Raw genomic sequence first — 26,563 nt, forward strand, 5'->3', positions numbered from 1 at the left:
AACAAAAAAAGTGTTCCAGTAAAATATCATGATAGGTATCGTATCGCGGGATGCGTATCGTATCGCCAGATTCTTGCCGATACACACCTCTAGAATTTATGCCAATCATTTATTAGAACAGAGGAAACGCTCAAAATTTAAAACAAACATTTCAAATACTTTCAATAAAATGGAAATAATGTCCAATTGAAATTCCTGAAACCTTCAAATATAACGATGAAAGGTTAAAAACTTTGAGGTAAAGAAAATGTTTTCATACCTTTTTGTTTCAACTTAAAGCTGTTGGGACTTTAATGTTTGTATAAATTCAAACTGATTAAAAGTTATAAATGAAAGTTACATATAAATATGAAATCAGATACCAGCAATAACAAAAGGAAACCTTTAACAAAAAAAAGGGCTGAAAAATGAAGCATTAAAAATCCCCCGCATGGCAGCAAACCAACGACAGAGCAGAGCAGCAAGCAAAGATCTATGTCGACGCCAGCAAGGCTCAAAGATCCTCGGCTTGTTTCACATCTTTTAGAAAAAATTCTGGAAACGTGTTTATAGAAGTTAATTTTTTTTTTTGTCTTTAAAGAAATATTCTGGAATGTGATCACATCATTGAGAAAACAAAATCTGTTACATTTACAAGAAATTTTCTGCAAAAACAGAGAAAAAAATCTGAGATTTATTATCATAAAAAAGCAAAAACAAGAGATTTAATTTTTGTTCCTAGAGCATATGTAAAGAAATGATCTTTCAAGTAAGCTTTATAATTAAAAACGTCCATGTCAGGGTTCTGACTTTTTCCTTAATAAAAGAGAAGAACCACACAGGAGATGAGAATGAGAATCGGTCTGTCACAGCGCGAACTGTCACGGAGGAGTTCTGCCTTCCTAGTGCATGGAGCCTCTTTTAATTGAAAACTGAAGGTTGCAAACATGAACGAGGGTCATTTAATCAGGAACTACAGGAACATCATATTCTTGTATAATCAGAACTTTTCAGGTCATTGTTTACTTACTGAAAGATAGAACTGAGACAATCATATTATGCTGATAATAGCGTGTGAGCAAATGATAATTACGTAACTCTAACAGTCCATATAATCTGATACTTTGGACAGAATCCTGACAGGACTGTATGATGAATCCTTGGGATGCTGTATTTCACTCTGCTATTGTATTTCTGTGTAATTTTCATTAAATATTGATTTCATATCAATATGGTTGTTTGGTTATTTATCCAATTGTTGGCCCAAAATGAGGACCCTGTTTGCTGGATTTTGTTCTGGCACATAAAAACAGGTAAAAAAACAGGAGAAAAGAAGGTTCAGTTTGATGTCTTCAGAAAATAAACTTTACTTTCTGAATGGTCCAAGGCATTCATCTCATGAATAATTTGTAATCTCTTTCATAATTATCTTCATAGTGAAGGAGGAGCCAGAAGTGGGAACCATCTCTCTCGTCTATCCCTCCCACTCCCATTTCCTCCCTCATTTACCCCCCCCCCTCCCCCCATCCCCAACCTCCATTACGAGGCACTGCAGATGAGGCCTCTTGTCTCCCGATAGTCTGCATTGGCTTTCTTTAGCCCCCCCCCCACCCATCACCACCACCTCCCTGCCTCTGGTTTGTGTGACACTGTGGTTTGTCTGACCTCCAGTAGCACGAAACTGTCAAAAGGAGGGCGTGCTACAGCACTTACCCACAAAGAACAGGAGAAAAAATGTATTTAGAAAAAAAAAAAAAATCACCCCCCACCTTTTCAGTTAGTTTCCATTTGCCCCACCTCAGGGGGCGCCGTGTGTAGAAGACACCAGAGGCTCACGTCCCATCTCTCCTCTGCCCAGGTCAGCACCAGTTATTGTGTTTTTGGACCTGGTTATTGCACTCAGGTGGAGGCACAAAGCGGGTCAGGTGGGGACAAATGCCAAACTGTGACCCAGACCCGGCTGTAGTTACCCCCCATCCTCACCCCCCTCCTGTTATCGACAGGGGTCCTCATTGTCTTTGCAGCCTCTTTGTGTCTGACAGCATACTCACCCGTCACCTCCTTCTCCATCACCCATCTGTGGGTCCTTGTGTTTGTCTCCGACTCCCCCCACCCTCAAGCTTCTTCCTCCACCCAATTTTCTTCCCTTTCCTATCTCACCCACATCCCCCGCCCCCCTCTGAAGCTCTCCCCCTGCACACAGCACTGCAGATGAGGCCTCCGCCTCCCCCACAGTCTGCCAGGCCTCTCTAGCTCTCTCCTCCAGCGTCTCCCACCTCTCCCTTCCTCCCTGCCCTCCCTCATTCCCACTCCTCACAAAGGCATAGCAACACTCACCATGTAGCCGAGGAGCCTTGCCTCCCAGGGTCCATTTCCCATGGTTTTACATCCCATTGCTCCCAAGATGGCAACTGAAACGGTTTTGGATGAGGATGCACAAACCATCAAATCTGCAGAAGATGCATCAAAGTGAACTTGAGACGCCACAAAAGTCAAATGTATCAGAGTAGCATCACCACAAACTCCACTGAGCTCTACTTTCCTCCAATAAAATCACTTCTTTGTTGTTTCTTTAATTTCTCCCAGCGTCTTCTCCTCTCCTGCATCCGTCTGTACTCGTTTTTAGTAAAAACAATCATGGCTGCAAAGTCAAACTTTGGTACAGACCCGAACAGAAAAAACAAACGAACCTTTCTTCATCCAGGTTCACGAGTTTGTCTAATGTTGCCATGGCAACTGTGGCAGACTTACATTAAGGTAACCACCCTAAATAAAACTATAACATCTGAACCAAAATATGAGCTTTTGCTTTCAAACATAAAAAAAAATACTTTTGTGGATTTTGCTCAAATGTAGGTTAACATTTAACCTTTAGGATGTGCTGGGTCTCAAAAAATACGATGATAAAATGATAAAGGATCAAATAAAATATAAAAAACAGAAACCAATACAGTCTGACCATTGAATTAGGACCAATTAAAAGTCGTGACCTGTTGATTGGTGAGATGAACCCGGATTTGAAGAGGTTGCTGGTTCAAATCTTACACGGCTGTGGGACAGAAGCCCCGCCCTAAACAGCTGCTATAGTAGAGATGCTTATTGGCCAATGGTGGACTAAAGTTCACAGGTATAAATCCAAAAACATCCACAAAAATAATCATAGAAACTGGAAAAGGTGACGAAGTTTGGCAAAAACCATCTTTTGTCCCAGAAAAACTTAACTTCCTCTGCTGGAGGTTTGTTGGAGAGTTCTCCTGTTTTTCTGTCATTGGTCCCCAAATCCAAACGTTTCCATGGTGATGTTTACATTTATGGGTTTAAAGCTTGGTTAATAATAACCCAAAAAGACTCAGATGTACGTCAAATTAAGAGATTCGTGGAGGTAGAGAGTATGTTATATTTTAAGAATCTATATTGTGATGGAAGAAAAGGATATAGTTCAGCGATTACTCATAGGGACGTAGCATAAAAGCAGCAGACGCTTAAATGGTTTGTGCCTCTCACTGAAGAACCAGAACAGAAGATGCAATTTTTCTCTCTCGAAAGTTACAAAAATAACTGATTGGCATAAAAATTTTTGCTTTTTTAACAATAGAAGAAATGATAAAGCAAAAAAAAAAAACAAGATTTACAGACTCGTTTTACTGGATTTGATCCAACTATCCACTAAATGAACCTTTTTTTTTTTACTGAATTTGTGATTTATTTTTTCAGATTGTGTAGTTTTGTTTCATTTTTGTGACTAAAATACAGTAGTTTTGTGTATTCAAAGAAGAACAAGGGCTCTCTGCCAATTTCTCAGTTCACCAATATATACAGCGAGGATGGAAAGTTTAGGCCCCCCAGGTAAAACTTTATTTTATTGTGTATAAAAAAAGGCAAGGTAAGATGGAAAAATCCTTCATGAGACATTCTTGTTTTATATATATATATATATAAATATATATATATGAAGGTTTTCTTTCCAACATTTAGCTTTTAAAATAACAGAAAACAAAATAATGGCATGTGCAAACGTTTGGGCATCCTGCAGAAGTGATAGAATGCTCCGCCCCCTTTGGGGAAGCTGAGACCTGACAATGTCATGGATTGGTCACTATATTCATTTGCAAAGACCAGGAGAATTGAATTACTACTCTGTCTTACTGTAAAAAAGATAGTTGTAAAATGGTCTTCATGGAAGAGTCATCAGAAGAAAATGTTTGAATTCCAGCAGCAAAGGAAACATTTCACGAGTAAAAAGAAGAATGGATACAACAAAATCTCAGAAACACTTGGACTCCAACTTAAAGCCATCTGTGAAAAAGCGAGGTTGGCTTTACAAATGGATAATGACCCTAAACACACCTAAACATCCACGCTGGAGCACATTAGGAGGCATGAAATGAAGGTTTTGCCGTGGCCTTCCCAATCAGCTGACCTCAACAGGGTTGAAAATCTAAGGATAGACCTGAAAGGAGCATTGAGTAACTTTTGTAAAGAAGAATGAAGATGCCTCAAACAAGAGTTAAGAGATCCTTGGCTGGTTACAAAAGGCGTTACAAGCTGTGATACTTGGTGTGGGGACAGTCCAAGGTACCAACTCTCCATGGTGCCCAAACCTTTGCACACGAAAGGATTTTTCCATCTTTGCTTGGCTTTTGTTTGCACATTCAGATAACATTTCTCCTAGGGTGCCCAAACTTTCAATCCCCACTGTTACATATTTACCTAGTGAGAACCAAAATATATAAATGTAAAGATTTGCTTTGTTAAAGAATCAACAGAACCTTTAAAACCATCCAAAGTGAATCTGCAGTAAATGTACGGTCACTGGTTCAGTGAGAATCACAATGACAGCACTTTATTTTTCATAAATGTGTGGGTGAAAAATGAAGACGAACCAAATACACGTCACTGAACACAACCAGCTTTGCTTAAAGAACAGCAACAAAATAAAAAAAGATTCTTTAACCTTTGCTGCCGGTAGGGTCGTTACTGTCCAGCCCCGTGGGACAAAGACACATTAAGTTAAAAGTGGGAGAGTAGAAAGCAAGTACAGTTTGGACAGAGCTAATGAGCTAATGAGCAATACCTGCAGACTGTTCTGTTATCCAACAAGAGCTGTTTGGAATTCCCATTCCTTCAATCCGAGATGATGGAAAAGTCAACATAAAACAAGTTCTAATAACTCTAAAAAACAAAAAGTTAATTTATGTGTAGCTTTAATTTGCAAAGAAAAAGATGAGAAAACACGAGCCACCAAAGCCACACTTATTGTAAAGCATTGGGATGGAGAACAGATGAGGCTACCATACACACAGGTAAAAGCAAATATTTAGGCATACATTTACAGCAACATCTTTTCAAAGAAGTCTAAAAGACTGTACAAATTTACAGAACAAGTCTGAGAAGTACTACATGAAAATGATGGATTCTCTCATCAGCTTAAAAGCCTTTACTTCAAAACAACTCACTTTCTAGCCACATTGAAAAGCCCAGTGGCAAAATCAATGCTAAAAACTCCTCATGTAAGTTATATAAACAACAGAGAAGGCAAATAATTTCTACGTTTGTTTGGTGTGACCTCAGTTTTTGTACTTCGCCCCTCTTCTGGAAAACACCACAACCGCTTTGTGAATCTTTGAATCCTAGCTGCTCAGTCCTGCCTTCAGACGCTGTAAGATGGCTTGTGTTGAGTCGTCTCCTCTTCCTCGCTGCTTCACATCTTGAACGGATGTCCGACTGAAAATCATTTTTTGGTTCTTCCGTCAGTCAGACTTGCTGCTTGCCCAGCTGAGCGCCGTCTCTCCCGCTTCTTGCAGATGAGGGGACGAACTTGGGGATTATGATGGGCAGCGGATCCCTTCCTTTAAGAGCCTGTCTCTCTGAACCCGGTGTGGTTCCAAAACCATTCTCCACATGTAACTCTTCATTGTCGTCATCGTATTCATCGTCATCTTCATCATCGTCATCATCGTCATCATCAGACATGTCGTCAAGATCTGAAATGGTCTTGGTACCCATCAGTGGCTGCTGGTTACCACAGAGACCTACCCCTTGCACTAGTCCCTTATCCCCCCGCTGGTCTTCTTCGCTATCAGAGTCGATGGCAATGGGCTCAGAAAGATCTAAAGGAGTTTTCTGTGGTAAGGTGCTGCTGATTGTCTTGTTTTGGTCCTCGCTGGCACAGTCAAGACTGGGACCAAATGGCTTTGCGTTTGTACTTTGAACACTCCTAGTTGGTTTTCCGTCCTGTCGAGTCACTCCATTGACTGCTACAGCCTCCTTGTGTCTCTTGAGAGCCTGCTCTGACACCCCCATGTGCGACTTGGATGTCCGCCGTTTGCCTTGCCTGCACTCATAAACCCCTTCGCCGACAAATGCCAGCTCATGAGTGACTTTGCTAAGTTCGTACATACTGAACCCCAGCAGCACATTTGCTTTCTGGCTTTCACATTCCTGCACGCACTTCCTCCTGTTGGAGACAAAGTGGCTTGAGACGTCAGACTTCCAAAGCCAAAGATTGGATGCCAGTTTCTCCACCTCCTGTTGTGTTGGATATGGCGCCTTGTTAAAATACTCTGTCAGAAAGGCTTTCCTGGATTCGTATGACTGGTTCTCAAGCCCTTTGGGGTCAAGAGCCAGAACTATGGGTTCATCGGGATCTTCTACAAATGCCGAAGGACCATTGCAATCCCGGGGATGGGCTCTTTCTCCAGGAGGTCCTGGCCTTCTTCGTTTGGGTGCACTGGCATCAGAGCTGTCGAAGGCAGCGCGTTTGACGCCGCTGCTTTGAGACTGGCTGATGTGAGATGACTGAACCGACCGACTGTCCTGCCCGTTCTGGGCCTTGCCGACACCTCGACAGTGCACCAAGTGAAGCGTGATAGTTGAAGCAGTCATGTTACTTGTATAAACACCCAAACAATGAATGCACTTGTACGTCAGCTTCTTTTCTACGGGGTGAACTGTTTGGATAACTTGGTGCCTCTCTCTCAAATGGTGGGCTAAAGAGTCTGAAATTGGGCCCTTGAGGATTGAAAAGCAAAGAGGACAAAGTGTCTTTCCCACATCTCTCTTATATGGAACTGAAGTCTGTGGGGTACTCTTGACTCCTGAGTGGTCGGCATGGCCTGAAAGTGCTTTGGGAGGCTGCTGAGGCATCAGCCTCTTGCTTGCCATCAGAGAGGCAGACAGCACTGATGACGCCGAGATGGTGTTCTGAGCATGAAACGCCACCGATTCTTCTGGAGCATCCTTCATGTTGTACGTTGTGACAATCAGCTGCACATTTTTGGGGTTTCCCTGCTGCAGAGTAAGGTCGAAGGTTAGGGGAGAGTCTGTGCGAGGACCCACCTTCTCATCTGGGTGCGACAGCCGCATGTGAGCTACCATCTTCTCAACATCATTGAAGGTGGCGCGACAATGAGGGCAAGACAGGCCATGAATCAGCATGTGGTTTAACAGCGTGTCACTGGGTAGATAGCGGTTGCAGTACAGACACTTGCTGGTAAAGTTGTGGATCTTCATAATGTAATTTGCCACAGCAGGAACCTTTTCTGCCTTGTGCTCCTTCTCAAAATGAGAGCTGTACACGTTCTCTGGAAAAAGCTCGTTGCAGATAGTACATATTTTCCACTTCTGGGTGTAGGAAGTGCCCAGGACAGAAGAGCCCCCTTTCTTGGCAGTGACTGAGGCTACTGTTGTAGCTGCCGCTTGAACCCGTGACCCAAGAGGGTTGGACTTGAGTGAAGAAGAAGCACCGGCCACGAGTGGGCTCCTCAGACTTCCACCAGGAATGAGCTGCTTTGCTGCATGAGACTGTTGGGGCACTGAAACCTGGGCATTCCCCGGCAGAGTGACCTTAGTGTTTTGGTTACCCAAACAGAACGGCTGGCTCATCCGGGCCTTTAATCCCATCGCATCGTGTTTTAATCCTGACAGAAGGCTGCTCGAGCTGAAGCCCATCTTTGATGGAATTGAAGATCTACCCTGCTGAAGTGAGACAGGAGATCTTGTGGATGCCATAACCGCTCCTTTAGGGCCCATCCCGATGATTGTCTTGTCTCCTTGGCTTTTGGGAGGGAACATAACGATGGGCTTGGGTCGTGGAATTATCACACTGGTGTGCCCAATCATCGCAGTGACTTGGTAGCCAATCCTCTCGTGGTCCTCGATGACGTGCTGAACCAGCGCTTCATAGGTCCGAGGAACAAACAGACACTTCTTGCAGTGAATCTGGTTACTGGTAGCATTGTTGGTCTCTGGACCCCCCAGGGTCCCCCCATTCTGGGCACCTGCTTTTTCTCCTGGTCTCACGATATAGGGGTGAGCCACTTGCTGAAAGTGTTCCCGATAGATGTGCTTTCGTACCACATTGTACAAAGGGTCTCTGTAGGTGCACTTTTTACAGTAGTACACCGCTTGCTCCACAGTGTCTCCGGTCCTCCTCAGCAGACCATCCTTCATCATGACCCCACCCGTGCCTGCCACCATCCCACCAGGGGTCTGCCGCGCGGCGTTGTTGGGCATGTGGAAGAGTTTAATGTGCGTTTCCAGAGTCTTTTTATTCCCGTTGAACGTGCAGTAGGGACAGTTGAGCAGGATGTTGTTCTCAAAGTTCTCGCTGTGAACATTGCGAAAATGGCTCTTGTACGCCGAGAAGTACTTGGATGAAAAGAGGCAGCCAGAGCAGCAGAAAGGCTTTGATCTGTAGTCCTGGAGACACAAAAATTCAAAAGTCTTTATTAGTTTTTTAAAACTTGAACAGAAATAAAGTTCTTAAGGTTCTGGTGGCGAGTCGTTACAGACCTGGACTTTGGTATGCGATGGTTCCCACATGCACACATCTTCCCAGCTTGTGTGTTTGATATAGACCTCCGGAGGAGTAAAGTCTTTAAAGTCCTAAAAGGCAAAGAAAGTGATATAATAATTTCATACAGATCCACAGAAAAATAGCACATATGTGCAAACTTACAGTGTCTAAACACATAATAATCTAAAACATACTAAAGTACAAATCCAGCTCCAGTCACACCTGCAACTATTCAAACCATGACAATTTTGGACATTTGTTTAAATGTAAGTGGAAGCTTTGATTCCTTTAGGATTTCATCCAGGGACCTTCTGGGAGACACTTGTGTCATTACAAACAGTAGCAAACTTGCTGGTTAAATAAATGTTACTTCTAGTCATTTGCCAGGAGTCTGAATCATTTCAGCCAGCACAGTCCCATTTTAGAATCCATTGCATATTACAGGATATTAGGAATTTTTATGAACGAGTTGCATCTTAAAGTTAACTGAAAAAGGTGTCAGTATAAAACAAAAAAACAACAGTAATGTACAACAACTTAAAAAGGAAAAAACATCAGTTTTTTCTTTAAATATTTACACCATTCTTTGTCATTTTAAAGTGTAGGACAGTGTCAAACATCTATAATTGTATTATTTTAAAAATGACTAAGGATTACAATCAAAACCCTTCAATGTTGCTCACTCATCTTTTATGGATTAAATTGGATTTTATCATACCTTTATTTTTGTGCACCACTTTCAGACAATTTCATTTTTGAATTAGAGCTTTATATTAAAAAACAAAACAAAATAGTATTAAATATATTAAGGAAAGATGAGTTTCTTTTTAAATGGCTGTTCAAGGTGTTACTCAAATTTGCAGAAACACAACCCCAAAAAGAGGACTGACGAAAAACACGATGCCATGTTAATACGCAAGACAAACTTGCACAACTCATAAAAAAGCATAACTGCATCCTTTACTAAATTTCGAACCATATAGGATCACAACCAACAGTCTAGAGGAAACTCTGGGACCTTCTACTATGTAGACAAAAGCACGGAAGTTTGTTATAGAACGTCCAAACTGAGCATGCTCACCTCCAAGTGATCCTTGCAGAACTCAAGGCCGATGTCTCCCAGGACCTTTTTGACATTTTTTCTTGCTTTTCGTAGACTGCTGAGGTTATTGACAGGGAGCTGGAACATTCTGCCTGCATGGGGGAGAAACGTTCATTGAGACGTCAGAAACACACAAGGTCTCAAACATAAAACAGGCTTTTTATTTAACAACTCCTGAGAAAAGGTTTTTAAATTAACATGTGTCATTGAATGAGTTACTCCACTTGTAAAACCCTTTAATTAAAAGTGCAGCAAAAGAACCTTTTTTTTTAAAGGAAATTTGTTAAAATGTGTGAGATTGATAAACACAAGTGCAGCAAAAGAAAAAAATAAATAAAATCGCTGAAAGCTAAAGCAAGTGTTTAACAGGGCTATGGCAGCTCACAGGAAACAGGGAAAACATACAAAGTTAATTTTTAGGTTTTCTTTTAAATGACACAGATTGTGTCAAAAATATCATATAAACTACTTATGAGATTTAGGTCAAAATTCACAGCTTTGAAAGGAGAAAGAAAAATCTAAATCAAATAAATTCTTGATGTTTTTACCTTTGCCTTCAGTCATGATCAAACCTTTTAGAGACACTTTTGCAAAGTCAGCTGTTTTGTATGGTTACAGTCAGGTGTCTGATCAACAAATGATACCGAACGGGTGCAGAAGATCCGCAAAACCTTGAAACCCAGTCATGAACCGAAACAGAAACCGCTGTGTAAAAGACTTTAAACTGAGAGAATAACAGCCAAACAGCTACCGAGGAGAGGCTGTGAAAGACATTTTCATGGCAAAAAAAGACACGAGGTAGTGTGTCCGCAAAAAAGCAAGGTCTCTCCCAGACAAAGGTTTCAAAGCAGACTGGGGCTCAAGATGTTCAAGCTCTTCTGAAGAAGTTAGTTTCCCAATACATTTGGAGCAACCAGCAAAGTTCCTTCAGAAACCGTGTGCAAGTGTGCCTGGTAGAAATGATGCTGCTCTGAAAGCAAACATTGCATCGATTAGATTTAGAACTTTCTGATGTTCCTTTATAGTATTTTGCAGATGAAAATAAATGATTACAATTTTTTGAATCCAAACTTGGTTTAAAGCTTTTTTTATGTACATGGATGTGTATGTACACACATAGATATTTATAAACCCACACAAACATGCAGGTGCGCACAGACACAGCAGTCTTTGCATTAGGGTTTTAAATAATCTGCAGATCATTTGCATACAGCATAAAGTGTTCCTGTAAACCCACCTGCACAGCCACTGGCTGCACAACTGGCTGTGCAAGTGGGGTTTTTAACAGAGGTTTTACCTTGATACCAAACCCAGATTCTCAGGTTTATAGGGCTCAGTTTTCCATGAGCTGGACAACCAATTCTGGCAGACATGCACAGCATGCGCTTTGTGTTTTTTAACTGAAATGAAAGGCGCTATATAAAGTTCGAGTTTGAGCAAAAGTAGCTCCCTTCAGCAAAACAACCGTAACAAACTGCAGAATGTGTCATAACGCTTCTGCTTCCCATTGAGATTGATGTTTGTGCTTATTGTTGATGAACAAAGGTTGGAAGAGAATAAATATTTAGGATAAAATAACTTTAAATTGAGACAAGAAAGGTGCTGAGAATCCCCTTTTGCCATTGAATTCTTGCAAACACAAATCAGTTTTAAATATTAAGAAGTGTCTACTTGTGCTGTAACGAAGAGAAACATCCTCACCTGGTGCCACTATTTCAGTTCAGTGTTGAATAGCTAACTCTTTGTGCAGACAAGAGAAGCGATACCCTCTCTACTGTATGCATGTCCACTTTAAAAGCAGTTTTCTCTGCAACCCTGCTGCTCCGAGCCAAAACAACAGCAGTGATCTGATTCCAATGAGAAGAAATCTGCTGCATACAAATATGATCTATAAATCTATCATAAAAGGTATTGTATTTTAAATTATTGCATTTTTTTCTGTAACTTGTTTAATTCCAGTGTTTGTGTCACTTTAGATGTTAGCTCCTATTATTGGTTCTCCTTAGAGAGGAATATTAATGCATTCAAAGTTTTGGAACCTCAAATCATGACTTTCATAGATTTATTCAAACAGCACATTTGCATTTTCAGCAGCATTTCTCTTGCACGGACAGTAAAATCAGAAATTTTCAATTTAAATCAGAATACGTTAAGGTTTCTCAGGAGTCCTCATCAATGATTCAGAGTAACCGGTAGAAACCTAAACATATAAATTCCCACTCCAATTATCTTTTGATCCATTTTCAAAGAGTTCCCAGTGGTCTTTTAATCATGATTATCCCTTTCAGATCATCCCTTTGTTTACGTTCTCTTCCGCTAGCTTACAGCCCCTCACAACCCCAACCTAACAATACCAGTGCATTAAAAATGGTGATCAATTTGATCAAAGTTTGAGACAGGTGCCAAATCATGGATCTAGTAGTCTACATGTTGACTCATCAAAATCGAGCAGGAAGCTTGTAGCTTGCCGTAGCAGCTTCTACGTCACAGCTACCAACTTTTTCCAACAGCCTTTTTTTTTCTCAGAAATGTAATTTTAAGCTCAATTTTCATAATAAATGTCCTCCATACTGACATTAAACACCAAAGGAACCTGTTCAGAACACCAAAAACACGATTTTCATTGGAGTGGGTCTTTGAAGTCAATAACCTCTTTGTTTACCGAAGCGTGTTTAGAGGGCAGAATACTCATGATAATCGTGGGCATTTGTTTGAAAACCCACTGAAATATGGATGTCAACATGAACCGGAACAGAAAGTTCTGTGGCTGAAAACAAATGGTCAGATTGGAAAAGACCTACAGCTAAAACAGTTCACCTAATTAAACGTGATTGGCGCTTTGCGGGAAGGTCAAAGGTCACAGAGAGTGGAAAAACAACTGCTGGATGCCAAACATGTCCAGGGAGCACCTGAGGCGGTTCACTCCTCCACCCAAAGGACTCTGGGTGCTGCCATCGCCTCCCTCGCCCCCCCCATAACCTGTAAAAACTGAGAGGCAGACTTCAGTCCACTTCCCACTTCGGCCTTTTTCCTGCTTCCCTCCCCTTCTTGTAGATGGCGCTGGAGAGGAGTGACATTATGTAAGCCTCCCTTCACTCCGCCTGCCCCCCCCCCCCCCCCACCTCATAACACCAATGGAGAACGGCGCCTCCTATTGAGGAAGCAGCAGCCCCCTACAAAAAGGTCTCTGCAGTGGAGGGGGAGGGGATGAGAGAAGAGGAGAGGAGGGAGTGATGTTGGAAGGGAGGAAGAGGAGGAGTGAGAAGCAGGGAATGGAGGAGGGGGGGTTAGAGGGGTGAGAGAAGGAGAGGGGGGGTGAGCAGCTAGTGTGAAGGAAGTGTGAGGGAGAGATGGAAGGGGGGAGTGAGCAGAGGAAGTGAGGCTGGTTTGGGTAAGGAAAAACAGGGGAGAGGGGGTGGGGGAAGAGGGTGAGAGCAAGAGGGGGCAAAGGATGAGGAGAAGGGAGAGGGAAAAAAGGATAGGGAGGAGAGAAGGAAGGAGGGAGGGAGCAAATGCTAGAGGAGGCCACTCTGCTGGCAGAAAACGGGTTCTCCTCCAACATGAAGAGGCCTTTGTATCTCCTGCAGCAGCAGGACACAGCCATGTTCTCTCTGGGAGCACATGCTGGAGCACCATCCAGGTGTGCACGCAGCTTCTGGGGTGGGGTGGGGGTCTCCATCCACTGCAACAGCTGCAAAAGTTTCTCATTCCTTGATTCTGAGGAGGCTGGATGCCAATCTTCAATTATGATGGACGGACTTTCACCTCAAACTCAGTCCGGAAATATTAATATTCTACAGAATGCTAAATATAAGGAGGGTGTTGACTCTTGCAGTTGCTCATAACTCCACAAAGGTTTCATTAATTGAATGCTACTGCATCCTGAAGCCTCTGCATGTTGGACTTTCTTCAAACTTATGAACTACGTCCCGCAGAAAAAAATGACAGCAGCCCTCCTTCCCCCTGGATTGGGGGAAGGCTGAGCTGTCACCACCTCTGAGGAGCCGTTTAGGAGCCCATACCAATAAACCTGAAGAGATCCTTGAGTTCCACTCAGAGTGCGCGGCATCAGCCCCGTAACACATCTGTGGGATGTCCAACATCTGGCAGGATCCAGAACGACAAAGAGTAGGGCGCACGCGCGCTCTGTTAGCCCGCTAAGCTAACAAACAAGCACCAACGGGCTGGACTCGGAATAGGCTTACTGTCGCCTCAGAATCAACCACAAACTCTTATTTTACTTCCTTATAAAGAAGTTGAAAGATATTGGAGTTTACAGAGACCCGCCCTGTTCATATAAACACCCGCCTCGTATACGAGTTACCTTAGCAGCCACCCAGCAGGTAGCCACGGTTAACGGCGAACACCCGGGGTTCACCCCCGCGGGAGGACCTCCAAGTTTACCTGCTTTCGCGTCCGCAGCGCCCGGCTGACCGAACTACGCCCGACCACCGCGATGTGGGGACACTTGCTCCGCTCTCGCCCGCTCAGGTGCTTCGTTCGTGAGGTGAATAGCAAGCCCCCGCTGCCGCTCTACCCCCCAAACCCGACTGTCCCTCTCCAACGAGGGCTGTTTTCTTCCCTGTGGTCGGCAAACAGGAACGGTGGGCGCGCGAGCTTCATCAGATAATTCCGAGGCTCGTTTCCCCGGAGCGCTGCGGGCGCAACGACCGGGTTCGCCCGCTCCTGTGAATAAATGCTCTAAACTCTGCCTATAATTTCCTGGAAGCGGAATCCACTTTGCCCATTCTCTCCTGACAGACAATACACATCCAGCCTGGAAACTGCCCTATCCAAAATGGCGCAAATAAAGGGGCGGAAGTGACGTCGGCATCATTAGCATAAACCATCTTATTGTGAGATCCCGGGTCGTGCCGTCTAATGAAAGCCCCTGATTGGTTTGTCATCAATCAGCGGCCAATTAAGCCGTTATTTATTACATTTTCCTTAACAATTACATACTTTTGAGGCCTAAAAGCTTTATAGGCTTTGAGAGAGGCCATGTGGAGGATAAACAACCCTAAAAAGCAGTTACACAAGCTAACCGACAGCGGGCGTCCTACTAGCTTGGTTAAGTCGGCGCATGCGTGCTGTGCTTACATCTGGTGTACCCTCTTTCCTCCACTCTCTTGAGTACAGCACTTAAGTTCCCAGCCGGAACACTAGGTGGCGCTAAGAAATGCAGCAGAGATAAAGGCTCACTCCCATACAGACTGTGAAAACAGTCTTTTTTTTTTTTTTTTACAATCTATGGTTGCTCCTAATAAAAAGGGTGTTAAAAAATACATCCAAATATATTCCCAGAACATCTTTATTTTGACCAGACAGATTGAGCAATTGTTTTTTCCTTTTACATTGCTGCTAATCACACCTGAACTCAAACTGTTAAACACCTATTTTACAATAAAGTGTCCTTGATATTTGTGTTGTCTATACAGTCCTGCTTCAGATTTAATGAACTAAACTAAAAAATATATAATAATAATAATAAGTGAACAAAGGAGCCAGCAAGACTTGATCATTTTTAACAAACAAAAACATTTTTAAACTGTAACCAGCCTAACGCCTTCATTCTGTGAATTGTCTGATTTAGGAATGATTAAACCGTTTTTTTTGCAAAAAGTGATGGGAATGTGAAACAACATGGGAGAATCTCTGTGCGTGAAAAGGCTTCCAACCGGGACACGTCTTTTTTTCGCATCAGCTGCCGTGCCACTTTTTGATAATCCAGGTACATTTCTGCGCACAGACCTGAAGACCGAGAGACCACTACAAAAGCTCAAGATGATCATGTTGTGGCGAAAAGCATGAGCAGTCCTTTTGCAAAAGACACGATCTCGTTGCCTCCCAGTTTGGATTCCCCGTAGACGCGGTCCACAAAGGAGATGGGAACCTGGCAAAGACAAGAACTTTAATGTCTCTGAAACATTTAGGACATAAGGGTTTGTTGAGCTTCCATTAAATAAACTAATGAAGTAAAGGATGAAGAGTTCGGATCGTAATAAATCACATAAATCACATATATCACCTATATGTGCCCATATAAAATATACAGTCTAATTATTTTAGAAAAGATTAGCATAAATTGAATTAAAATACTCTTAAAAAACATTTTTTTTCGTTGTTTTTTAATGCATCTTTTGTGTGAAACAACTAGGTGTTTTATGAAATAAACTGATCAAATAAACATATTGTTCAATTTAATTTTGAGATTTATGAAATTAAACGGATTAAGGTTATAAAAATATAAACCCAAGGCATGTTTTTTTATGTTTAATCGTTTTTTTAAGCAGTAACTTTAGTTATTTCCCTGCAGAAACAACCAAACAGATGTGCACTACTCCAGGAAGACATGAGACAGCTTGAATTTTCAAATAAAGAAAGAAAAGAAAAAAAGTGCAATACTTTTTTATTGGACTACAGGATTCTTCATAGGGGCTGCCAGCCGCGGCCAAAACTAATAAAAACAAACCCAATTTTGAGTCTCCAGTCAGCATCAGACAGTAAACATTTGCCTTGGAATCGGAAATCGGCTCTGAGCTCATTCGTTTATCTTCAGACTCACGAGCGCATCTCCGCTTGTTCACGCAGATGCTTTCACTCTGATCCTAAACGCTCTGAGCTGAAGCAGAAGAAGCTCCATGACAACAGGTGACTCATCCGCTAGACTAGAGCCCAACCGCATCTCTCTGAGATCACAGGCAACATGCAGATGCTTGGAATGGTTTTCAAGATTTCATGAAGACTTTCTTAATCATTTGAAATTGAAAGTAAAGAGAAAAAAAAAACAATAAAAAATCTCTAAAGCTGAAACTGTTTGCAGAACATTCTGAAGAACTACTTTCTGTTTTTAAGTCAGAAAATAAATGGTTTGTGATTTAAAAGGAGCAAGCTAGTATTTATTAATATTCAGTAATAGAAATGTTGTGTGCTTAATTTAGATTATTGAACCATGCTAACAGTTTGTATGCAACAACAAACACCGAAAAGACCACAGGAAAAGGCAGTTTTCTGTAGTTTCATGACCTAACAGTCGCATGAAAGTACAGAATAAACAAACAGAATTCTGATCCAAATATTAGAAAGAAAATGGATAAAAAAGAAACTTAAGTTAAAAACCCAATGGATCAAAATCATAAAAAAATTAATCACGACTGCTTAGTATCAATATTTAGGACATGGTATTACCTTTGCACCTCATTGATAGGACCTTTAAATAATAAGTCTCCCCGGCCTTAACATCATTTATTCTATTCTAAAAATACATAATATAATATATTATATTTTATTCTATTAAGCAGCAACAATGTAATTAATTGAAAGATAAATGAAACATATAAATTCCTGATTAAAAACATTTTTCTTTTTTTCAAAACAAACAAAATAAAAAATACAAACGAGAAGCTTTAAGCTCACCTCTCCGATGGTAAAGTTGAGCTGTCTGGCTCTGACGATCATCTCCATCTGAAAGACGTAGCCTTTGGAGACGCACCGCTCCACCAGACTCTCCAGAGCACTTTTCTTGTACAACCTGACGTGAGCGACACGTGTCACACACGTCACGCAGCCACAGATCCACTCACCGGTATTTCATTTACCTGAAACTGCCTGTGAGGTCTGACGCCCCCGGCCTTAACAGCACCTGAGTCAGAAAGTTGGCCCCTCGACTGATTCCAGGAGATGATGAAGTGACGGAACGTAAAGCGTCAGTCTTTCAACAAACCAACAGAAAGATGCGGGGGACTCCAACGGCTCTTACCTGATGAGTTTCCTGCGCAGGTCCCAGCCGTACACCCCCCCGTCACCTCGGTAACGAGTGCCAGACACAACATCATAATTTCCCTCTTTCTGCTTTCTAAGAGAAAAAAAATATTCAAACGTGAGGCTATGTGTCTCATTGTGTAGCTAAAAAACAACCAGAGACACTTACTGAATAAATTCAGGAATGAACTTGGGCTGAAATGAAAAAAAGAAAAAAGGCAGAAACAATAAGACCATCCCTCCGAAATCAGATTTCAGATAAACAAACAACAACAAACTAAGTGAAACAGAAAAACCACCATGATTAACTGAATGGTGTAAAGAGACGACAAAAAGCCTTAAGTTCCCAACCCAAATAAAGTGATCTCGGCTTACATGATGAGAGAGATCGGCATCCATGATGATGATGAAGTTCCCGGTTGCATGCTTCATCCCATGGATGTAGGCAGTACCTGTTGAAGGAAAAGAAAAGCTATTCACAAAGAAGTCCAGAAATAAACATGTCCACTTTTAAGGGAATAACACTTACCGAGTCCTAATTTCTTTTCTCTTGGGCGTAGAAGCTAAAACACACAACATTGGACATTTAAATAAAGAGGAAACAGCATCAACGTTCTTATTTTCTTCTATTAATCGTTAGCATAAAAGAAAACCTTAACTTACTATTTTGTCTCCTCCATAAATTTTCTGCAATTGCTCTGCCACCTCCAGTGTCCCATCTGGGCTTCCGTCGTCGATGACAATTATCTCATAGTTAAAGCCACTGCAAAAGAAAAAACAAACAAAAGAACCGTTTAACGAGATCGCTAGCGGAGTGGAAAACTTTCTCTATATTTAATGAAGCACTTTTGGCCGCAACCACTGAGAGCTTAGAGGCTGCGGACACTTGTTGACTCTCCAGAGAAGTGACAGCTCATCATAGCCAGGAGTTAACTAACTGCGGCTAACGCTAACCAAACCGAGCAGCTATATTCTGGCTGTTCCAGTGACCTACCTTTCCCCCAAATATTTCACCAAAAGCCAAACTATTAAAGGCAGGTTTTCCCTCTCGTTGTAGGTAGGAAGAAGAATTGAGTATTTGTCCTCGGTGTCCCGCTTCGGTTGTGTAGTTTTACGGCTTGCCATGGCGACGCGACACACTGGTAACCGCAACAGCAAAAGACAGAAACTTTACTTCCGGAATTGACCTTTCAAAATAAGGTTTTAAACCGTATGGTGTATTTTCAATTTTTTTTAAATTGACTTATTCCTTCTGACAAAGGTTTTGTGAGAAAATTATTTGAAATATTGTGAATTTGGACAACCCCCAAATAACACATTTTTAATCAGTATTTTTTATTAAAGATGTTTTGACCAAGCCACCCAATGGATTTAAACTTACGACAGACACCAAATACATAAATAGTTTGTTTCCTTTCATAGTCTGACAACTCTTGTGCCTTTTCACTTGCCAACTGACTAAAGTTTTAAAAGGGTTTTGGACAATAAATTATCAAACAATAAAGCACCAATATGAGAGACTTGTGCCAATTTATAAAGCTTTCAGTAAAAAGACAAATAAAAGTCTTAGCATATTTCTATCTGGAAATATAAATTATTTAAACGTATTTCTATGAGCAGATATAAATTATTTGTTCGCATTTTTTACGTCTATATCTATTGATTAAGTTAACCTTTTTTGTTACTTTCGTAGTGTGGGATGTATATTTTTATTTAAAAAATGATCTCGAGTAACCTGCAAAAAACCTTAGAAATATTTTGGAACTTTTAAAAATACTTTTGGAGTAGCAGTTACGTATGCAGCCACGCGATACAGTACACTTTTGAACTCAGTGTAAACCTTTACTTTGAAAATCTGTTTCAGAAAACGGAAGTCAAATATTAACTTTCGTGTGGGTTGTCCTCTTCAAAATAAACCCCACTGGAAACTACGGTTTACCAAATTAAGTTCCTCTTCTGTTTTGTGAACGCAAATCTTTTCCTAGAAGTTAAAAAAGAAAATAAAACTGTATTAAGTTTTATTATAACTATTCTAATAATAACACTAAATTGATAAGACGAAAATTGGGAAACTTTATTAAAGAAAACAACATAAAATTCCATCTTCCTCCCTTCCTAAAAACGTTTACATAACAATACATTCTAAACTCGTGTTTACAATGCTAATGGCCCATGACCTACAAAAATATGAAAATACCATAAACTAAGATAAATTAGCAGTTAGAATTTCTACTGTAAAAAATATACACAAATAAAGATGCAGCAAATAAAATATACAAACTATCTTACATTAGATAACCTCACAGTATCATGTCATAGAATAATAAACGTGTTTGAGGCAGTTCAGGATAAACCAAAACACACAGAGAAGAAAAGCACAACAGTTAGATGTGATACAATGCACTAAAACAATGAAAAAGAAACAAAAGGCTTCAGTGCTTCAGACAGTGTTCTTGACTGGTTTCCTTTAGGAAGATTTTTGTCTTTTCATTTTATAAATATCAATCATATTTCAGCAGTTTTGTTTGCAGAAATTGTAGTAGTGATTCCTTTCATGTCTCCACATGCTGTTCTGAATGCCCACATCAGTCATTCTCTTTGGGGGCGTCTTTTCAAGGTGGAGCTCCTTCATCCCCTCTGTACTCTCAGATCATGGCTGGTAGCCATAATAAGAGTCATCTGTAGAAAATCAAACAATCAATAGTTAATTACATAGACAAATATGATTAGGTTTTATTCAGAGACAAATTAAAGATATTAAATGAACAATTTTACAAACTTCCTGAAGGTGAAGGTTTTAATAGTAAAGCTACGTTCACACTGCCCTGCGCAATGCTGGTTTAACAGCCACTTCAAAATAAAGGTCTATGTAAACTATTGTAAACCAGCATTTCAAGCCCTTGTGTTCACAGGTAGCTACGCAAATTTCTATGACCGTTTTCAGAATCAGAATCAGCTTTATTGGCCAAGTACAGCGCATGTACAGGGAATTTGTCTTCAGTTACCTGTGCTAGCAAGGTATAGAAAGTGTGAGGGGTAAGACAAACAAAAGGATAAATAATAAAGGAAGGTAGATATAAGGTAGCTGTATGAATAAATAAACATAAATAAATAAATAAATAAATAAATAAATAAAATAAAAAAGTCAAAAATGCAGCAGCAGTTGTTCCACTTTGACAGTTTCTGTGGATGTTCAGTGTCCTTGAGTGAACCGGAGTTCATAAGAGTGACAGCTTGGGGGAAGTAGCTGTCTTTGTGGCGAGTGGTTTTGGTGCGCATTGTCCTAAAGCGCCGCTCTGACGGGAGGAGGCTGAAAAGGCAGTGACCAGGATGCGAGGGGTCTTTTTTACGATCCTGCCAGCCCGCTTCCTGGCTCTAGATCGGTACAGATCCTGAATGGGGGGGAAGGCTTTGAGCTCTAGATGGAAAACATGCAGCCATTGAACAAACATTGACAGTTCAACCGGGTCAAACTTTGACCATTCAGGGACTCAGATGTGGTGGTGGCGTATGGATGGTGTCCCTTTTACTCCACAGAAGTTCCAACCGTTTGAAGACTGATCATGGAGAAGGAATGAATAATTCCGCTTTAGGTTCGGCAGGAATTTTCCAGCACCAAGTCTTTCTTATATCGGAATACAGCTCACCTGTCTGCATGGTAAGCATGGACACACACTTTTCTGGGCTCCATGAAATTAATTGTGGTGTTCCTCAAGGTTCCATCCTTGGCCCCTTGCTTTTTAACATTTACATTTATTAATTTATTTACTTACTTAGTTATTCATTTATTGTTATTTATTTATACATTTTATCTTGCTTTATGAACTTAAACTTGACTTTTAATGCGTTATCTTAATTTACCTTATTTCAATGTTTTATTGTTTGTTGATTTTATCATCATGTTTACTTTTTCATTCTCATTTTTATATTCATTTTTATTTCCGGTGCTTCCTCAGGTGGACCTCTCCCTCTCGGTCAGCGGCTGTTCAGCTGCTGCAGCTCTAGATGGGAACCTGCATCACTGCTTAGCTGTGGTGGAGCGGTCCCCGCCTGTGATGCTGCATTTGGCTGTGAATGCAGCTGTTCACAGAGAGGGAGGTTCCAGTTATCAGCGTTTCCAACACCTCGTTTTCCTGCTCAGCCTATTTCTTTTTTCTTATTTCTCATTGTCTTTCCCCATCAGTTAGGGGGTGGGATGTGTGAAAGGAGTGGTGGGCTGTGTGTAGGTACAGAGAGGGGGGCCCTATTATGTATTTATTTATTTATTTTTTGTGCTTGTTTATTTTAACTTTCATGCTTGTTTTTATATTTTGTTTTAATGTAAAGCACTTTGTGTTGTGCTTTTATATGAAAGGTGCTTTATGAATAAAGTCTTGATTGATTTTGATTTGAGCTGTGACAGAAAAAGCCTGGAACAAGATTTACCAGATTTTTACTGGTTTGACATTTCCCTCCAAGCCTCTTTCAACTGTGAGAACATGTACCGTACTAGTGATGGGTAGCGACAGTCCAATGTGAACATTATGTGCTAAAGGCGTGTTTAAGAATGCCTGGTGTATCTGTAGCTTAACAGCGAATGATGGACAGTATTTATCGTTTGTTAACACCTCAAAATCAAATGTGTTTTTTTTTTAATGTTTTAAAAAAATCCTGCATGAACTTTTGTCTAGATTCTGAATTATTTCCTAATTTTTTTTCTTGCTCTTTGCAGCTCACCTGTCTGCTGGGGGATTTTTTGGCATCCTCCACTGTTGTCACACACACCCGGTGGCCCAATTTCCCCAGGCTGACCAGGAGGTCCAGGGATCCCTGGAGGTCCTGGCTTGCCATCGTTTCCTTTAGGACCAGGATCTCCAAGGATGGATTCACCTGGGGAACCTGCATACACACAAACACTCTTTCAACCCATTTACACCAGAGCTGTATCTCCAATGTTGACCTTTTTCCATTACCCTGACTCTAACTGCTTACGCAATTAATGTGATTCCAGCATAATCTCAAGCGGAGAAAAGCAGCTTTGCCCAGATGTGCACATCTTTAAAATAGTATGTGCTGCATATCAGTGGAAAAGGATATGAAAAGTCGCTTTTCTCTGCGTTAAAATCAGCTGATTAATATTGACTGCCTAAACGGTCAGAGTTACAATATGTCAAAGAGTGTTAAAGGGTTAAAAACCAATGTAGGTATTGTTATGCCAATGTGAGGCATTTAGGAATATACCTGCAAACCCTTTGATCCCAGCAGATCCCTGGATGTTATTGCCAGGATCACCCTTGCTCCCTAGCACACCTCTACGCCCTTCAGGGAAAAGACACAAGTCAGCTCAGGCACTTAAGGGAATTGTTAAAAGTTAAACAAAACCATCCAACAGAAAAAGCCGTGCCCTGCTCTCCAGGATATCCAGGCCTTCCAGGTCTTCCTCTGGGCCCCACATTCCCTTGGGATCCCCGAGCTCCTGGTGGGCCTCGAGGCCCTGGAATTCCAGGTTCACCCGGAGGTCCCACAGGCTCCTCAACAGGAGCCGGCTTCTGACTGATCTTGTTGATGTATGCATCAAGCTTCAGCACCTCTTCTGAAAGAAAAGGAAAAAAAAAGAGATTTTGGAAAATGAAACTAATGATCATAATGTTTTCTGAAGATGCTTTCTGACTGAGTACATACTGTGAACGAGCTGCTCGCAGGCCTGCGTGACCAGCTGATAGATCACTGCCATGGACTGTGGCTCGCCCTGAAAAACATCGACAAGTTCAACTATGCTTCATAGAAAAATCAACCAAAAAAGTTACACTTCCCCCTAAACCTCAACCTTTACATAAAGATCCATTTCAAACTGACAAAAAGAAAACAAAGCTTTCTAAACCTGCCTGAGGGATGAGAACCTTTTCATGGTACTGTGGCAAACGAAGCAGCACAAATACAACAGAATGAAGGTTTTTGACTCGATGTACTACAACCACACAACAACTCACCTTTTCACCTTGTTCTCCTTTATTCCCTGGTAGACCCTGAAGAATGTAATAAATCAAAGTTACTTTAAATTAAACTTTACTTTCTACATCTTAAAATCATCTTTACAGTAAACTGTCATTACACACATATAAGAGTTCTATTTAGAAACTGTTTAAACACTTTAGCAACTATGTCTGCATTTATTTTCTTCCAGGTCGATGAAACGGCGCCACCTTTGCAAAACACAGCTGCATCATACAATTTACATGATGAAAAAAGCTAAATTATTGCTCAAAGAAATTTCCCAGCATGGATCTGAAGAAAAGCGCAGAAGACAATAAAGGCCTTATATCATGCAAAATCCATTTTTTTAGCTTTTTATGATGTTCATTCCTCACAAACAGAAACACCAAAGCAGTCTTTTGATCCGTTCATGCAGTTCTGAGCATTCCTGTAAAAACCTGGGGTCTGAGCACCAGCCCCACTCCATCCACAAAAACGACTGGGTTCTCACAATGTGGCTGCCAGCTCCGCCCCCAGACTTACACACACACACACACACACACACACACGCACACACACACACACACACACACACACACACACACACTTTCTCCTTGGAGTTAGCAGTGATCACCAAAACGCTTTCATTTTATATACACAATTTGCACGTCCATCTTTGCAAAAGTTTGGATGTTGTATGTATTTTCGTTGGCGAGACGCACTGCCAAGGCCGGCTTTAGGTAGACGGCATGATATGGGCAACACCCACAAGGATCAAAAGGCGGTGCTTAAGAGATCGAGTCGTCTTACCTCTAGGTTGGAAAAGAACTTAGGAAAATAACTAATATTTCATTAAAAAATCATTCTTTTGTTGGTAATATACTATATATACATGGATAAAGTCTACTATGAAAGGCTTAGGAATGGCATGGTATGTTCCTTTTTAGAGATCCCTTGATTTCCTAGCAGAGGAAGTGAGAGCCATTGGGATCCGGCACAAACACGTACTGGATGCGTTGGAGGAGGATGAAACAACTGTGAGCTCTCAACAAACAAAAGGAACATAATGGCAGAATTTGAGAAACAACTGGACGACCAGGGGCAGGACTCCAATAAAGTAAAGATTACGCAGATGTGTAAACGATCATCACAAATGTGAGGACGGGTTCGACATCTCTAGACTCACCGTAAGTCCAACAGGTCCTGATGGGCCCCTCTCTCCTACAGGACCCGGGTGTCCTGGGATTCCCTGGAGGCCCTGCTCAAAGAAGACAGATGTGTTAAGATGAAGTTTTTTTCACCAGTGCTGTCCTCCAGAAAAAAAAAACAAGGACTGAAACATGAGGTTGCTTCCTGTCCATTAGAAATCTTCAAAATAAAAGGGAATCTTGGATGAATGGAGCTCACGATTCAGTTTGAAACAGCTGTTTCAGACAGGAGACGGAATGAAACCACTAAATCCAGATCAACACAAACTGTTCATACAGCTCCCTGTGTCAAGGACTGAAATCATCTTGACATGTTTTGTTACAAAACCGTTTTCAGATAAACTCTAAAACACAAGGATTGAGCACATTTTTAATTTTCACTACTATTTTCAAATGTATAAAAATGATTCAAAAGTTACAAGGACTATTTTTAGGCTGATTCTTTTTCCCCCCCAAATGTATCACATGGTTGAACAGTTCTGTTCACTTATGAACTAATTGGACCAACACTAGATGGCGTAAAGTCCTAATAAATGAATTCAAGTTGAAGTCCCATAATATGTCAAACACCACAGTGCATATAATGTGCTCCATATTTCATGGATCCCCTGCAGCCACAACCACTGTTGTGGTTTAAGGCCGCCAAACCCCCCATTTCTGCAGGGTGGTATTGGGTCGACCATAGATTTGAACCTACAGCTTTCCAGTCTGAGGGGCAAACACTACCCCACTAGGCCCAAGACCTGGTGAATGGTAAATGCTTTGTAAAGTTCAGGAGTCAGAACCATGCCACCTCTCTCGATGCAGAGATTCTAAGAGGACAGGGACAAACCGGGTCTCACCCTGGGTCCGGCGATCCCTGAAGGGCCGATGTTCCCTTCAACACCTCTGATCCCCTGAGAAAACACCACACAGAGACATGAAGGTGGATGCTGAGCTCAGTGGCATGACCACCTCAGGCCACACTGCTCACCTTTGGGCCTGGTATTCCCTCCTCTCCTTTTGGGCCTGGGGGTCCCGGTAAACCCTGCAGGGAAAGCCATCGGTCAAGGCAGATAAATCATCGTTTAGGGACTTGTTTGACCGTAAACTTACCTGGACTCCAGGTCGACCGGGATCTCCCCTCTCCCCCCGCGGTCCCGGAGGACCCTGAATAGAATTGTTCATATCAATGCCGGATGATGTTGTTGTCTATGTGTTAATTTATGCCCCAAACACCACTTACTGTTTTGCCCTGCACCGTTATGCCTCTGGGGCCAACACTGCCCAGAGGTCCGAGTCCTCCCTCCAACCCTGGCTTTCCTGGAGGACCCACCTCCCCCTGAGAGGATACGCATTTCATTATAGAGTTATAATAATGATCTGGGAGTTGTAAAAGGTCTTCTTGATAACTTATAATTTGCTTCTTTTTTGTTTCACCGCCATTTTTAAACCATTTCACCGGAGCGGAGTGTGTATTGCAGTTAAAGCTTAAAAGTTTGTGTGGGCCACCTGTTTGCCTTCATACAGGTTTGCCCAGTTTTTCACCACCCGTAGGGGCAGATGTGATTAAGGCGTAAGAGACAAATAGTTTTTGTGTATTACTGTGTTTTACTCCAGAAAGCTGGAGATTTGATCCTCTATCTTTTCACTACTGCAAAGTAAGGAAAAGACATTTTGATTGATTAACATTTAAATGACCTTTTCCATCTCACCTTTTGGCCCAGCTCTCCCTTCTCCCCCTTCTCCCCCCGAGGTCCTGGCTTTCCCTGTGGAGCAGGAAAC

At 41.6% G+C, this 26,563-nt stretch overlaps 3 protein-coding genes across 5 annotated transcripts in view; all 3 read right to left on the reverse strand.

Annotated features, from left to right (window-relative positions):
* Positions 1-4,772: 4,772 nt before the first annotated feature.
* On the reverse strand, positions 4,773-14,801 carry LOC101160237 (activity-dependent neuroprotector homeobox protein). Its single transcript, XM_011476780.3, has 4 exons — positions 14,283-14,801; positions 9,858-9,970; positions 8,773-8,865; positions 4,773-8,679 (listed from the first exon to the last, which is right to left on the reverse strand). Exons 2-4 carry the CDS (start codon positions 9,963-9,965, stop codon positions 5,734-5,736), a joined length of 3,147 nt encoding a protein of 1,048 aa, XP_011475082.1. The 5' UTR covers positions 9,966-9,970; positions 14,283-14,801; the 3' UTR covers positions 4,773-5,733.
* Positions 14,802-15,171: 370 nt separating this feature from the next.
* dpm1 (dolichyl-phosphate mannosyltransferase subunit 1, catalytic) lies at positions 15,172-18,806 on the reverse strand. Its single transcript, XM_004070293.3, has 9 exons — positions 18,634-18,806; positions 18,303-18,402; positions 18,169-18,202; positions 18,015-18,091; positions 17,809-17,834; positions 17,638-17,733; positions 17,477-17,545; positions 17,295-17,409; positions 15,172-15,771 (listed from the first exon to the last, which is right to left on the reverse strand). The coding sequence occupies exons 1-9, from the start codon at positions 18,762-18,764 to the stop codon at positions 15,667-15,669; spliced, it is 753 nt and encodes a 250-aa protein (XP_004070341.1). The 5' UTR covers positions 18,765-18,806; the 3' UTR covers positions 15,172-15,666.
* Positions 18,807-20,115: 1,309 nt separating this feature from the next.
* col20a1 (collagen type XX alpha 1 chain) overlaps positions 20,116-26,563 on the reverse strand; it is a 38,969-nt gene continuing 32,521 nt past the window's right edge. For all 3 annotated transcript variants that reach the window (XM_023956382.1, XM_023956381.1, XM_023956380.1), the window contains exons 31-42: positions 26,494-26,547; positions 26,025-26,120; positions 25,895-25,948; positions 25,773-25,826; positions 25,642-25,695; positions 24,778-24,849; positions 23,609-23,644; positions 23,301-23,367; positions 23,023-23,211; positions 22,860-22,937; positions 22,356-22,517; positions 20,116-20,318 (exon numbers count right to left, since the gene is read on the reverse strand). In XM_023956382.1, the coding sequence (XP_023812150.1) occupies positions 20,290-20,318; positions 22,356-22,517; positions 22,860-22,937; positions 23,023-23,211; positions 23,301-23,367; positions 23,609-23,644; positions 24,778-24,849; positions 25,642-25,695; positions 25,773-25,826; positions 25,895-25,948; positions 26,025-26,120; positions 26,494-26,547 (945 nt within the window). In that variant the 3' untranslated portion in view covers positions 20,116-20,289. The remainder of the gene's footprint in view (positions 20,319-22,355; positions 22,518-22,859; positions 22,938-23,022; positions 23,212-23,300; positions 23,368-23,608; positions 23,645-24,777; positions 24,850-25,641; positions 25,696-25,772; positions 25,827-25,894; positions 25,949-26,024; positions 26,121-26,493; positions 26,548-26,563) is intronic.

Source organism: Oryzias latipes, chromosome 7 (genome assembly GCF_002234675.1).
Source record: "Oryzias latipes chromosome 7, ASM223467v1".
NCBI classification, from domain to species: Eukaryota; Metazoa; Chordata; class Actinopteri; order Beloniformes; family Adrianichthyidae; genus Oryzias; species Oryzias latipes.